This window comes from Python bivittatus, unplaced genomic scaffold (genome assembly GCF_059951505.1).
Source record: "Python bivittatus isolate LINGU-HERP-01145 unplaced genomic scaffold, Pbiv_v1 ctg000220_np1212, whole genome shotgun sequence".
Lineage (NCBI taxonomy): Eukaryota > Metazoa > Chordata > Lepidosauria > Squamata > Pythonidae > Python > Python bivittatus.
In genome coordinates this window covers 13,772,120-13,788,252 of record NW_028277048.1, presented here as the reverse complement: position 1 = coordinate 13,788,252, position 16,133 = coordinate 13,772,120, and the positions used below count along the sequence as shown (strand labels likewise).

Sequence of the window (16,133 nt, the reverse complement as noted above, 5' to 3'; positions counted from 1 at the left end):
CCTCTTGCATTCTAACTTGGACAGGTTTTCACCAATCACTGCCCTTTCCTGATGGGACCCATTGAGCATCTGAAAGAATTCGTCAAACCTGAGATGGACATAAAGGTAACATTGTCAACGCCTTTCTCTCTCTTGAATGAAGGAAGTGGCTAGGTGGGTCCATTCTCTGCACTTTCTGAATGCTATCTCGATAATGATACTGATTCTTTGAGCATTATTGTCCTTGGTTTATCAGTATGCAGAGAAAATTATGAAGGTGTAGAAGAGAATTTATTATGCAAGTGCCTTTTATCAGTCATTCTGGAGCATGTATATCATTGCTCACGTATACAGTAATCTGAAGGGGGACTTCATATCCAATGTGTCAGGCTATATTATGGAGTCTGCAGATTAAGCTTAAATACTCATTTTACCTTTAAAAATGCCTTTAAAAGTATTACAAAGAATGCCAGTATCTTTAGCATTAGTTCAATGCATACCTTACGAAAGAGCCTGGTGAATCTTTTAGCTTAGTTTGGCATGGACAATGTTTGAGGGGTTGGGGGCTGTAATTTGGACTCTCAACCTCCCAGAGGGACACAGAAAGCCATCTCATGAAGTCATAGCCTATTTTCTGTTCTTATCTCACAAGCACTGGGGAAAAAAAATCACAGCCAGTTTCAGGGTTTGGGGATTTTAAAGTTGGGGTTTCCCAGAATGCTACCATGCCTAACCTTAAAACACCCTAAAATGCATTTTAAAAAATTGAAACTGGCTCCCAAAAAGCATTCTGAGATGGGGAAGGGGAGGTTGGAGTTATTTAAGAGTAACATTCTCGCTATTAATACTGAAAAGAAAAATCACAGTCCTGAAATTCAACTTTTTTTGCCATCAAATTCTGACAGTGAGAACTTGAGGTGGTGGTTGGCTAGAAGTGGGCCACAGATTAGCTATCCCTGCCACAAGGTAATAGATTTCAGCACAGTTCTGAAAGTGCCAAATTTAGGAACTATATTGGTCAGTGTCCCAAATCTATATTCTCTGCATGTTTGCATCACTGCAACAATTGCATCAAAGAGTAGAAGAGATGGAAGAGCAGAGTACCCTGGCTCCCATTCCTACATTGACCTTTAAGGCCCACCTCTCTATGTCTCTGCTCCATTTCCTTTTTTCTCTCTGTGCTGCTGTGTTAATGAGGCATCTCTTTCAGTAACACTCTTTGCTATATTTTAAACACATCGTGACTTTCTTCAGCTCAGTCTTGGTTGATGTTACGGCTGTGTCAATGCATTTTTTAGCATCTCTGGAGCATCATTGTACCTTGGCAGGTGATGTGCTGATGCATATTCTTTCTCTCACATAGACACATAGGAGGCAGAATTGAGCAAATTGTCTCTGTTATGTGGTCAAGGGCAGCCAGCTCCATTCCTTCTGTTTGATTTTGCTTTGAGAATCTTTCTAGCAATTGTAGGCTATGAGTGGAACATAAGCAGACTCTTTTTCAGTCTAGCATTTAATTCTGATTGACAGCAGCTCTCCAAGATTTTTACCAACATTTGCAACCTGATTTGTTTTAACTGGAAATGCCAGGGATTGAACCTTGGACCCTCTGTACATCGAGCAGATGCACTTGTTGGGCAACATTCTTGTATGAGCATTGCCTTCATGCTTTGCTGACAGTGCTATTGCTGAGCCCAAAATCTCTACTGCAGAAGGGGGTACATCAAAGCATTATTAGATCTCTTGCTTAATCCCTTAATCCTCATTCCTGACTGAGATGGACTGCATGAGCTGCTGTGCTACTAACTGTGTCCTTCCATTACTTGTAGAGTTTGGCAGAAGTTCTCCAGGGTCTCTAGAGAGTCTGCGGCTTGTTCTGTTTTAATTGAAGATGCCACAGAAGCAAATTTAGATCTTAATTTTGCCCTTTCCTTTTGTGTGTCCTCCATTTCTTGTTACTTGGCTTGCCACTTATTCCACCTTCTCTATAAATCCACTCAGTTTTTGCAGCTTGTAAAGCAGTAGATGAATCAACCTTTCAGATGAGTTAGGATTTTCAGAATACCTTGGGAAGAGGCAGGGTTCTAAGTCAGTCTTCCCCAAACTGTGCTCCCTGCATCAAGTATTCAGCCAGATCATGGAAGCTGATGCAGATGAGAGGCTGGGCCATTTGTAGCCTAAGTGCTATATGTCTGGAGTCCCAGATAGTTTTATACAGTGAAAAGAAAGTGTGACAAGAGAAACACTAAAGTTAGGAATATAATTTCTCTAAGAAAGTATTCTGGAGGCTAGTGCTTGCAGGAAACAAAAATAGACAAGCTTTATTTTGGAAATGATAGGAAGCCTAAGTCTGTCTCTAGCTAAGAGCCTCTAGTGTGCTATCCTCCAGTATGTAGAGAGTGTGGGTCAGAGAAGGATCTGAAGTGCGGAGGTGAGATTCAGAAGAGAAAGAGGAAACTGAGCTGAGAGAGGAAAGAGGTGATGAAAACCCCGAAAACATCATTCTACACAACAGGAGCTATGTAACATAGAGAGTTGCAGAGCCCTTCTGCTAAATGTCTTCGCATCTATGGCCCTTAACAGGCAACAAGTTTATAGGTACAGAAATCTGATGTGCGCAAAGTTGAATTTCAGCCATACATGCCTTTGGAATCCCTCTTATGTGATTCCCCAGAGTCTTTTCTGACTGCAGCTGATGAATACAGACACCATAGGTTCCTGCCTTTTAGTAGTGGGATGTAAATAAAAACTGTACTATAAGCCCTAAAATAGGTATATAGCAGACAAAAAAAAATAAAACGACTCACAAAACCAGCCTCTTCTGTGTATGCAGTGACACTCCAGGCACTTTGTGACCTGGACCATGCTTAAAAAGTTGGGAGAGGGCTCTTGGGCACCAGAAAATTGCCCAGCCTTGTCTTCTGTCCTTTGATGACTTGCTTTTGTGCTTTCTGGGAACATGGTGCCTTCTGCAGTTGTTCTTCTTAGCACTAAAAGCGTCCTCCGCCAAACCTTCACCCCTCCCCAATTCTCTGTCAAGGTAATAAAAATTCTCAGTCCATATTTTGATAAATGGAATAGTGTTATATAAATTAAATGAGCTACAGTATACTATCTGTGAGATACATGTACACGCCCTCAATATAGCTTTCTGATATTAGCAGTGATTAACTAAGAAGATTAGCATTCAGTTCTTAATCTGATTTATTTATTTTTAAGCGTTGTTGCTTGATTTTCATTCTCACCATAATCCCAAAATGGGGATTTTTCAGTGCTGCTCAGTTTAAGAATTAATTTATGACACAGGTAGAAACCTAATTGCTACTTTGCTAAAGTTTCAGAGGATATTTAGATATCTTCTTAAAATTCTGTTGGGAGGGTATGCCCACGCAGGGGCAGGTAGAAATGGTGGTGGAAATCGATGGTGGAAATATGAGGATGCTGCTTCAGTTCCTATTTGTTTGTGTCTGACACTTCAAAGCCAGGCAGAAAAAATTAAAAAAAACAGCATTAAAGGCGGAATAAAAGACCCATGTTTATGAACAATCTATTTTGCAAAGTAGGAAAACATTTTTTTTTTCCCGAGTAGACCAGTGCAATAAATTTTCACAGTAATTGGAACTGCTGCACATAGAGGAACAAAATGTGCAATAAAGTAAGTAGTTTTCAGCTAAAGCCTGAGTTGTCGCGGTTGTCAATGGAAAGGAAAAACAGGAAAGGGCTATATAGCTTAAAACTACAATTGTTCTTCTGAATCATTTGCTTGTGAACGTTCTGCTTGGGTTCTTTTGTGTTGCTTTGTGTCCTAGGATGGAGGCTCCCATACTAGGAGATTACTCACCTTGCATTTTGTAATTTGAAAGAACCTGTCTGCCATTCTGAAATTCGGGATCTGTCGGAATATCATGGATTTCTCTCCTCCCCCTGTGTGTGCTCCACTGAATGCATATTCTCCATTTGTGCCTAGTCCTACCAGTAGGGGCAGATATTCACTATGGCATTAACTACAATCCTTTTCTTGTCCCTATATTGTTTTGATAAGGACAGCAGCAGCAGGCAGAGATGCCCATGAAGAATGCAGACGATAAAACTGATCTAAGTTCATAGCTCAACGGTTAATGCGGTTCTCTGCTTCCTACCTCTCCCCCGCAGCTATATTAGACAATTGCCATTAGGACTAGTAGTGGGATCCCGACTTGCATTTCCAGCTGACTAGTGTGTTATAGGAAGAAAGAAATGTTAATGGTGTCAGAGAACCACTGAATGTTTCTCCTGAATGACAAGCGGAGGCACAAAGCACAGGATATCAGGAGCCATCCAGAAACAAGGGAGGCACAGATTGAGAAGAATCAAGATCCCAGACAGATTGTGCACTCAGGAGGCATTTGCAGGAATTGAAGCAAGCCATTTTTACTCCTGCCAGGACTGATGATCAGGAGCCACGCTTAATACTGGGGAGCACATGTGAGAATCTCAGCATGGGGTTGATTCCTTTCTTCTGTTTCCCCCCCCCCCCCCGGGAGGGGGTGAGTGGCTTGTTGTTCTAAGAAAAATGCTAACCCTGTTTCAAGAGGTTAATGTGTTTCTGTGCTCTCCCCCTCCAAAAAAGAGAAATAATTCTGCAATCAGGGAAAGCTCTATAGCGCTATAAAAAGGACTTTGGACTGCCCTTTCCTGTTTCAGAAGGGCCAGATGGAGGAAGCCTTTATGCTGTGGATGGGGAACTTTTGGCTCACCGGTCAGGCTTCACCCTCTCAAGCACGACTGGATCCCCTTTAAATCGTCTCACTAGAAATTCCAAGAACTTGGAATAAGTAATATTTACTGAAGAAAATCAGGAAGTCACAACTAAAAGAATGTCAGCGACTGTAGTGATTCAGGAACTAACCCTACCTATACAAACGAGCTTCAAACCACCTTGCCTTCTGTTTGTTTTTTTCTTGCCCTACATAATGGGCTACCTGGCACCCTCTTTTGAGTAGGTTAACTTGTTTCGATCTGTTCCTTGTTTCTGCGATGGTCAGATTTGCTCATAGCTTGTTTTTTACCATAGTGTGAGAACTAACTCTCACCCCACCTGACCAACTTGATCTGGCCTCGAGTAAGGCCTTTCTCTCTCCCAAACCCCGTTCGCTTTCTGACTGTTGTGAGACAGATGTGGAGCAGATGCGAGCTTAGCTCTCTTTTGGCCACCCACATCTCTCCCCGAAAAGGAGTGGTATTGGGGTCAGTGCCCCTCTTAGCTATTGATTTTGAAAGAATATAAGAGTATGGTTTAGCTGCGAAGAGCAGCAGTTGATTGGTTTTCCCGAGAGCACTTCTTCCTGCTCCTAATATAAGCCACAGTAGTGTGAAACTCCCGATAAAGCTGGGTTGGGCAATCTTGAAAATTAGGAAATAGATTTTCATGTACAGTGATGGTCTCCAAGCACTCCAAAAGATGGATCACTGCTGTCTAATGAATTATAGAGTGTCCCTCCGCCCCTCCCAATCACTTCCTGTTGTAAACTGTGGAAAGATCAGATTGAAGGAACGGGCCTTTAATGTGCGGATTCCTGTTAAAGAACGAACCGACTCCTGTGTGACTTCTGACCTGTACAAATCTTCTTTCCCTCTTTCTTCCTCTATATGCATGACTTGAATTTCTAGATGTCTAGTCTGATCTGATCTGAACTAATCTGAGATTTCTGCTGTGTTTTTGTACTTTGCTGACTTCCATACGTATATATACATATGCTGACTTCTGCAGCTGCTTCGGTTGAAAAATTATTACTTGGCAGCCATTACATGGCTTTATCATAAGGATGAGGAAGTTACTGACATATGTTTGCCTCCAGCTTCCACAGTGGTATTGCAGCATTGGCTGAAGGTTTCAGGAAAGCTATTGACTGGCTGATCTTGCAGTCCTGAGTAATCTGCTTAGCTGAGCACTGGTGCCCAGCCCCATCCAGCTGGAAAGTCTTAATACTCTTGTTATGTCACTCCGCTCAGCTTTCCCGCAGCTCTGTTGCTACAGCCCTCTCTTTCAACTGTTTAGAAACATCACCTCTTCTCTACATTTCTTTCGGAGTCGCTTCTCTCCAAGGAGATGGGTAAAGCTGCCATGGTAAGCTTCTCTCCCCTTTGAAGAGTAAGCTGCGTCTGATCTCCCCTCCTTTTCCTCCCCGTTCCCCTCCCTGTTGCTTTTTTTTTATAAAGAAAGAGCAATGGCAGCAGAGCCTCAACCGCTGCACTAATAAAAAAAAGGCCGAGTCCCACAGCGCTCTTAAAAGCCATTCGTGCATCTCTCTATTAGCATGCCTTGGTTGATCCTTTTGTCATGAAGTGGTGCCACTGTGTGGCGCTGTCGCATATGCCACCATCACTGAATTGCAGTGTTTGGGAGACTGCAAGGGAGCTTGAGGCTGAAGAAGAAATAGGGATGGTGGTGGTAGGGATCGAGAGGGAGAAGGTCCCTGACTGAATTAAGAACAAAATGAATAATTGAAAAAAAATAACTCATCAAAGCTTGGCTTGACCCGTTTCCCCGGTCAGTTCAACTTGAATCTTGTCCCATTCTATGCATTTCCATTTTCACAACGCATATCATGATCTGAAGTGAGGCAGATACTCTAAGTTATGCCATGTGGGCCTTTCTCCACTTGCACCTAAGCACAGCACAAACATGGCGACCTCTTTTTTCTGCCACGTTCCCAGGAAGTTGCCTTCACCTCATCCACAGTCCATGAGTGAGACTGGCTTGATTCTTAAGAAGACCCTGGTGGTACCGATAGCATTTTCTCTCTCCTTCTGATGCTGACCAAAGGCAGCATCAAGGTGTGCAAGTCTATTAGCCTTTGTTACCTGTTATCTTGGAAGGAAGTCAGGTGACTACAGTGGCTTGAAACAGAGGCATTGGAGGTAGAACAGGGAGCAGCAGGGGGAGCAGCAAATGTCATACCAGTGTAGTTTGCTGCTGACTCAAGAATAGGCAGTGAGTATTTCAGCTGAGCAATGGGGAAAGGCCCTGTGCTATGCCCTCTTTTGCTGGTTTGTGACCAAGGAACAATTTAGAGATAGAGGACAGTTCTATTGCTCCAGAAAAGGTTGTAGCAGTTGCATTGTGTGGGTTTGATTACGTTGTTATGTTGATTGTTTTGTTATGTTGGGGGGGGTGATTATGTAAATGTGGATAGTTGGAAACCAAGCATTTGGGGAGCCAACATTTGAAATGGTCCGATTTGAAATTCCCAGGGAGAAGAAGATGGTATTTGCAATTTACACGTAATAAAAAGGCGTCCTTATTTTGTCTTAGTGCAATATGCGAACAGAATCAGTAAATAAACAGGATTAAATTTTGCAGCATGAAAGCAACATTTGAAACTCTGATTTGTTGAATGTAATTATAATTGCAGCATAGTGTGATGTATAAGCAGGGCACACTGTTTGCAGTTTTCAAGCTTATTCTTGGTTTATTTTCCATCCAAGCCTCTAACAACCCAGAGGTGCATCGTGATAAGAGTAGGGAAGAAAGGAGGGAAAATAGCCAAAAATTGTCCAAGCAAGTGACAATTACTTTGCTCATCTGTATTGACTCTGTATTGTTATTATGGCTTAATGGGACATGGGAATGTCTCTATCGTCACAATGTTTTTATTTATTTCAGGACATGCAATGGTGAGAAGCACACAGTGGGCCATATGTTTCTGAGCCCTGCGGCTGCAGGATGGTCTTTCTTTCATTTGCTTCTAAGAAAGCATTTTAATTTGATCCGGATTCTTGGCACAAACACCCCTTCCGGTCTACAAAGTCATCTGATCTTGTGTTAGCTGTAGAAGCCAGAATATGAACCAGCAGCCAGGAATTAAGAATTGGAAAAATATTCAGAAATAAGTCCCTGGGTTCCCTGCAAGGATTCTGAATTGGCACAGGCTGCCTAAATGAGGGGGTGGTTGCTCTGTCATTCACCAGCCTCTCCAGTTAAGTCAGCTTGTGTGTTTCATAGAGATGCTTCATAGAGTGGGTATGAGGTAGCAGGAGCTGGCCTGTTCTGCTTTAACAACTATAAATGTTTTAATACTTTCTCTAGCCCCCAGCTGCCTTCTTTGTCAGCTTTACATGAGATCTGCAGAAGACTTTCACATCCAGTTAATTCCTCTCCTCTTCTCCCCTCTGGCTCTCTCCTCTCTCTTGGAAGTAACTGAAAATATAATTCCAATTTATACATTTAGAGAGTCAGTGGCCCTATTTATGTGATAGAGGAGCATGAGTCCAAAGTAGCCTTGCCACCAGGCAGGCAGACGGGCTTTATGCATGAAAGACCAATTTACATATTTTTTCCTCCTCAAAGAAAAGAAATTGCATTTGGCTGTAGTTGTGGAGAGACTAAGTTCAGATACAGTTGGGATACGGGGAACTGAAGTGGCATCCTATAGGAGCAAGATCTTGCCTGAGCAATTCTAGTGGGGGAAATTGTTTCTGTTATCCCTGATCCTGAATTAACTGTGTGTATCTTGCCTTCTCTTCCCACTCGATCTTGTATTTGGGCAATAGGGAAGCAACGTGGGCAGTAGGAAAGTACAAACACGTGATTTGCCATACTTTCACAGCACAAGGCACAGACTAGTTATCATCATATCTTTTGGAGAATTAATACAATGAATCTACATTAAAGTTCAAACTATAAACTGCATCTCTTCCAGATGCTGTAAACCTTCAGAACTTCATCCCAAAGAAACCACATCCTGGGTCACTCTGAAGTCCTCACTATTTAGAGAGCTGGGGTGTGTAATGGGTATCATATCGTGTTACCTGCATAGTGTGGACAGGACTGTTGTATCATGCAAAGAGGAACTTCAGGGCAATAAATGTACAATAAGATGCCACCTTTGCTTTTTCCCAAGGTTGAGAATTTCCTTGAATTTATTTCAATCAAACATTTAAGTTGTTGCCACTCTTCCTTCTCCTCCTATTAATCCTATTCACCATTTAGTACAAACCAGATAGAACATATTAAACAGAACAGCACAGTATTCTAGATCTTCATGGCCAGAGAACTTAGAAATTGTATTGTGGTTGAAAGGGAGCATCTTTGGGGATTTATGATAGGAATAGGTTAGGATGGAAAGGAGGAACAGTGATGTTTAAATAAATAAAATATTGTGTCTGGGGCTTCGTAGAGTGTAGCAAAAGGAAAAGTTGCTGATCTGTCTCTTGTGTGTGGGGTCTCCTGCGATTTGAGAATCTCTTCCACTGACTCCTGTATCAATTGTCTTCATTTCTGCTGTCAATAAAGGCAGTGCAAGAAAGTTTGATGAAAGCTCTGATCCAGAAAAGTGTGATGGGGGAAAAGAGCCTGGCAGGAGCGTGTGTATGTATGGAAGAAAGCACTGATACATCTGCTTCCTTTGCATTTTTCATACCTTGATCCAAGTCCCTCTGTGTTTATGGTCCTCCGTAGATCGATGTCACACTTGGCTTCTCTCCACTGTTGCTTCTTCTCTTGCTATAATTATTGCACTTTGTGGTGGCACTTGTGCTAACAGCTGGATTTCAGCCGCCACTTTTTCTTCTAGCACTGTGTTGGCACATTCTTCGGAGCGAAGGTCAACACCACGAGCAACCTCTTTGCTTTTATAACTCACTCAGTTGCACAGAGACTCTGAGTGCCTTATCAGAGATTTGGCCCCAAATTGACTTTGTCCAAGCCTGGTTGTTTGAATCACATCTATTAGATTTTGAACGGGGATGACAGGGTCATGGACTGCCTCCATTCTATTTGCCTTGGATAATATTTCCTTGTAAAACACTGTAAAACGTTTTTGCAGATATTATGCTAGTATTTTATTGCAGAGGGAGTGGATTGCTTTGGATAGTTTATGGTAGAAGCACTTCATGCATTTTAAAGACCCAGTCAAATGATTGATGTCATGTCTCACTGAGGAACAGGATTGCTGGTCATGAATTGTGGATAGTTGTCTTCCCAAGCTGTGAGTTCACACGACTTTCTGCTCAGCCCCAGCCCCACAGTAGGTCTGGAAGTCTGCATTTTTGCCCCATGGCTTGTTTAGAGGACTGATTCTTAACAAAGTTAGAAGGCCACACATATTTGATTACTGTAGAGGGCAGGGGGAACGTCCTTGAAGGACAGGAAGACCAAGACAGCGGTCAGATAAAAGAGGACTGAGTTCTGGACAAGAATGTAACCTGAGTAAATGTCTCAAATGAGACCCTCCCTAGTTCTCACAAAGAAGGCAGGGGTGGGGGGTGGAGAGAGCACATTCAGACTTGCAAGATTCTTACTATACCTTTACAACAAAAATAGTACTAACCTACATGACATTTTATTTCTAGTGTGATCTACTTTGAAGGGCTGACAATTACTCTGAATATCTCTGGCTTTGCCTCCAACTTTGCTTCATTGGTTTTGTCCCTGAATCTGCAAATGTTACTGAGACAAAAGGCTAATAAGGATGGAGCAGTAGAAGCAACTTCTCTTGTGTGCTGTCTAGATTAACCATGGCCAAAACAGTGTTGAATTATCTAATACTTCCTTTTCAGAGTGAGGAGAGGTGTTTTCTCAGTGACAAAAAGCCAGATCGTAGCTTCTTCTGTCACTTGTCTTCTCTTTCTAGTGACGCCTATCAAAGCTCCATTTGTGATGTAGTATCATTACACCATGAGTCTCTTTGTGTCTCCTACAGCCAGTGCTATAAAGGGTGGAAAATCACAGAGTGTCAAATATAGGCTTTACGCATGTGTACACTTACCATAATTACAAAGCTTAAATATTATCTTTAAGTAAGATAACAAGGATCACACACTGCCTTAAATCAGATTCAATTTTACTCTGATTTGGGTTTACACCAAACCAAACAAACCATATTTTGACTTTATATGAAGTGTGAATCCAGGCACACTCTTTGTGAAAACTAGCAGCAGAGGGTGAAGGTACCTGGTGAATCTTTTTTTTTTTTTTATTATAAAGAGCTTATGTTATTTTCTTTCTAGGAACATTGAAAAAATTTCCCAGCAGCAATTCTGTCCCTCTGATAAGATCTGGTTCTGCCATCCCTTTAGGTGACCTTGAGCATCTTTGAACTAGCCACAGCTGCAGGGGTCCCCTGTGACATCGACCCAGCCCTGGTGTCTGCTCTGTCCAACCTGAAGAAAGGTAAGGATAGGGCTCGTTAACATTTATCTGGCTTGCCCCATTAAGATAAAAGTGTAGGGCTGCAGAATGCCTTCTTGTATCATCTAGGCAAGATTCCAGATACCACGTCTTTCCCAGCACTAGGAAGGCTCCTCTTTTAGGGAATCTCTCCAAGCTGGGCATCGTCTCAGCAATAATATTTCATCTCTTGTCTCCAGGAGCTGTCACTGCTTGGATGCCATTGCTGGTTTGTTTGTACTGAAAAGGCCCACTCCCAGATTCTAGCCAAGAAAATGCAGCTTTCCTCCATTTTTTTTCCTGCGCCTTTCTCACTTGGCAGGGACAAGCTCTAGTTTGTGTGATAAACAGTATTTATGGGCCTTGAACATCTGTGGGTGAGATCTATGCAGTCTCTTACCTAGAGATAGATATTAAATATATATTTAATAGATACAAGTATCAGAGACGTCAGGAGCAATTTTTTAAAAAATACACTGTGTTTTCTCCTCTTATTTTCTTATCTTCAAAGCCTAGATAGTCTGGGCAGATGGGATCAGAGTGGAGTTGTCACTTGCAGGCCTTGAATAATTCAAGACCCTAGATTGCTACAACAAGTAAATATAATTCCTCTGGTGGTACATCCTTTTTTTTTTGATCAGCTGATTAACTCTAGGACCAGCTGCCTTTTCTTCCTCCTCCTCTGCTGCAGCATAGGTCAGAGATGAACACACATCTTTGGTCTGTACAAAGAGAAAAACCTATGATCTGCTATTTTGCTTATGACAAAAATCAAAGCAGCAGATCTTGTGAACACAACAGCCCAGCTGGTAGCGAGAGGAAGAGGAGCTGAGACCCAGCAGCTTCTTGTTCTCCACAGAGGTGTGCCCACAAATCTTGCTTCCTTCACCAACATGCTGCTGTCCATATCATGAAAATATCTAAGCAAAGCTACAGTCCTCCTTTAGTTCTGTCAGTGGCCAAAAAGTGATCATGCCCCTCTTAACCGCAGCTAAGCCAGCTTCCTGCAATAGCCTTGTTCTGTTCATTATTTTGAGGCCCTGATGAAAGATTTTTCTAATCCCTGTTCTATAACTTTAACTTGCTTTAGATTTTCAAAAATGAAGACCTGCTACAGTTTGTGTTTTCTTCCCTTCCCTCCAGCTTTTGGGAGAGTCCTCAATCCAATCCCAAACTGCCTCAGTGCCTGACTGAACCTAATTTGAAAGTCTGCAGGCTTCTCCCCAGTCCATCTAAAGACTGTAATGAAATGCAGACTCCATGGCTTAAGCATCAGTCACTTTTCTTCTTTCCCTTGTGCTTTCTTTTGTTTCTTCTTTTTCCCAGTGAAAAGTTCTGGAGAGCAATTTGAAAGCTTGCATGCAATTTTGTGACCCTTTCTCACAAAATAAGGGTATTTTGTATTAGGATGCAATACAACCCTTATGCATTTCTTCCCTGCATGAGGAAGTAAAGAATTATAGGAGGATCATCTCTGTTTCAAACTGACATGCAAAACTGTGGATCATGATAGTTTGGGAATGCCATTTTCCTTGCAATCCTAATTGTCTTGAACATTTCCCTTTTTCCTAAGACTTGTAGATCTCTATTTGTAAGAGTCCTACTTTTAACTGAGGCTTCCCAGTACTAACTAAGCAAGCTGTTATTTCCCTGGCTTCAGCAATGCTAGCTTCAAGCTGAAACTCTGCGACTTTGTTGTAGTTTGTATGCATCTGGCTTTTGCCTGGGTGACTCCCTGCAAGCTTACTCCCATCCTCTTCCTGCTGGCTTGAGAAGCCATAGTTACGTGGCACCATTCGGTCAAACCACTCATCTCTTCCTGCCACACTGATTACATTCCCAACCCAATTGTGTAAGAAATCCCCTGCCCCCACATATTGTGCCATGCCATGCTTGGGTTAAACTATGGTTTGTTGGGCAGGCAATAAGACAAAACCCAAGGTTTTCGAATCACAGTGAGTGGGTTTACACATTGACTCAAAAAGCAAACAATCCACATTAAAGTTTGGCAGGGCCTGTAAACCCAGCCTCTTTTTCTCTGAAGCTTCCTGGCATCTCTTTGTATAATATGGTGGCCCATCAAGGAGTAACAAGACCTGAAGAGGGCAAGGTTGATATTCATTTTATATTATGAACTGAATCAAGTTAGTTATCTCTCTCCTTTTGCACATATATGCCCGCAAATACATAATCTGCACCACATAGGCTCATTGACCTGCCTCTCAATCAAACTCTAAGGAACAATAATGAGATGTGTAGAACTCACGATTCCTTTTTACTCCTCTTCTGTCCTCCATCCCACCACCCACATTATTCCAGCAGTGTCTTCTCTCTTTTTATTTCTTTCTTTATGATGCACACGTGTTGACTGAAGCGGAGCTGAGCAGTGTCAGTTCTGTTCAGCTAGCCAGCCCCATCCATCAGTTAATTTATTGGCCTGTCAGAGCCACCATAGTTTTTTTTTTTTTAATTGTCCCCTCCTTGCTTTTCCCCCCTTTTTGGGGGGCAAGCCTTCTGAGCAGCTGAGCTGGGGAGGGAACTGGCACTGTAAATCAGACTTATTTCTGAGATCTCTTGGTATACATCATTCCTTTTGTCTCCGTGATAGACAGCTCGTCCCCTGAGGAGGACTACAAGATAGCCTGTTTGCTTCTAGTCTTCGTAGCTGTGTCTTTGCCACTCCTGGTCTCAGATCCTTCCTCTGTTTACATCACTGAGCTAGATGGTAAGAGACATAGTACCAGCATGAAGCATCCTCTCCAAATGTGTGCTAATATACTTGTTTGCTGTCTTATCTGGTTTGTATGACATGCTACCTTGTATTGTATTTTGACTCAAGTTGCAGCACTTTAATCACAATCTGTATCTTAACTTGGGTTAGCTTCCCTACGGCTACCATGTCTAAGATGCAGAAATCCAGGGAACCACCTTTTGGTTACCATCTGCTGGTTGCCTGGATTATGGCAGTCACGTTGTGGAAGCCTTAAGCTTACTTAAAACATAGTCCGGTGTGATGACCAAATCTGGATTGAGGGCTACATAATGGTTAAGCATCATCAGTGCTCTGAGAAAAGGCTGAAGAATACAAGTGTAGCTGCTTCTGCAGCTGCATTACTCCTCAACCTACTTTGTCCCCCCCCCTTCACCATAAATGCAAGCAAGATATGATTCATATGGGGAATGGCTAAAACAGAGATAATGCTTGTAGATCTTGCCATCTGAGAGCACCTGAAGTGCTAATTCCTCTTCTTCTGGTTGAACCAAGCCTCTGTTTGGAGGAAGGGGTGGCCAGAAGGTAGATGATCCCTCCCCCTTCCCTGGCAGTCGTTCTGTCTGTAGATAGCATGAGAGGGAATGGATCCAATCCTTGTTCAGTTCAGGGCAGTTCAGTGTCTCCATCTTGTTGGAAGATACTTTAGGGCTGATCTAATCCAACCTCCTGTTCAGTGCAGGGTCCACTAGTAGCCTCTTGGACAGGTGGCCATTCAGCATCTGTTTGAAGGCCTCCAGTGAAGAACTCAGCACTTCTTTCTTTCAGTTATTTTAATTTCTTTCAGCTTGGGTTAGTGAACCTCTTAACTCAGGGCTATGCCTTGACACAGAGGAGGGTAACCCATGGGCTGCAAGTAGTCTCCCAGCACCCCAGGATTGCAGTACCAAAATTCAGCCACAAAATGGGTGCATTTTGGCAGCAGTTTTACAAATTCAGAAATAGGGAGCAGGAATAGGAGGCCACTGGGAGGAAATGTGCTTTCCATCCTTAAATCAACCTCAACCCTCACAAAGAGCTCAAAGTCACCCTGAAGAATAGCAATTTGGGGTCAATATTCAAGCTGGCAGATTTAAGGTGTTTGGCTCCCATTCCAACCTTAAAAACCTGAAAAATCTGGGGGGAGGGGGGGAACTGGCCCTGCCACTTCCAGTGGGCACAACATCATCAAATGACTTCCTACAGTCTTTTAGAAGATTGGGAGGCTTGATTATATCCCCAGCCCCTCAAATATTGCCACCCCTGACTTAGTATTTTGGGCAAAGCCGGATAGCTGTGGTTTGTACAACACTGTTAAGTATACCATGGCCCACTATGATGTTTGAACCCAACTGTTGCCTTTTCTTTGCTGCAGGTTATAGCAACAATATCCACTGCCTTGCCAAAGCCATCATCCAGGTGTCAGCTGCCCTCTTCACCATCTACAACAAAAATATTGAGAGCCATCTCAAGGAATTCCTGATTGTGAGTGAAAGAACTCTTGATCTTTCCTGCATGTGTTATTCCTTCACTGGCTTTCCTCCTTTATTTCTTTCTCCAGAGCAGTACAACCGTGTTGGTAAGTATTAGGAGGGCCATAGCTCTGTGGTGGAGCAAAAGATCCCAGGTTCACTCCCTAGCATCTCCAGTAAAGTTGGAAAAACTCTAATCCTAAAGCCTGGGGAGCTGCTCCCAGTCAGTGTCTGTGCTATTGGGCTAAATTGACCCACGGTCTGTTCCAATATAAGGCAGCTTTCTGTCTTCCTGTAAAATATTATGAATGAAAGGAGAGTGGAGATTCCCTTTGGGAAGAGAACTGCAGATTATGGAGTGAACATTAAACCTAAAAAGAGATTATGATCTGAGAGATTATGGGTTCATCTTGCTCTTCTGCCTTGGATTTCTGGCACTTAGAGGACAATCCTGGGTATATCTGCTCAGATAAGCCTCATTCAGTTGATTGGAGCTTTAGGAGCCCTTAGATAAGTCTCAGCGTCCTCGTCTACAGCATGGGGTGGTGATAATGACAATGACAACAACAGTGGTAATAAGATTGCATTGTAGGACTTCTGCAAGAACCATCTTTATCATGTATGTGAAGTACAGAATGTTCATGTTTCAGACAACCCCAGTCAGCATGGACAAGGGATAGGGAGGCTTTAGTGAGATGGAGCAATACCCAAAGGGCCCCAGGGTCCCCATTCCTTTAGATAAATGCCAATCCCAGCTGCAGTTCCCTTGTAGCCAGGGATTCTT

General features: G+C 42.7%; 1 protein-coding gene across 1 annotated transcript in view; it reads left to right on the top strand.

Annotated features, from left to right (window-relative positions):
- NCKAP1L (NCK associated protein 1 like) overlaps positions 1–16,133 on the top strand; it is a 78,189-nt gene that overhangs the window by 46,822 nt on the left and 15,234 nt on the right. Inside the window, exons 26-29 of the mRNA XM_007429512.3 lie at positions 25–105; positions 11,038–11,131; positions 13,737–13,853; positions 15,253–15,362. Of these exons, the coding sequence (XP_007429574.1) occupies positions 25–105; positions 11,038–11,131; positions 13,737–13,853; positions 15,253–15,362 (402 nt within the window). The remainder of the gene's footprint in view (positions 1–24; positions 106–11,037; positions 11,132–13,736; positions 13,854–15,252; positions 15,363–16,133) is intronic.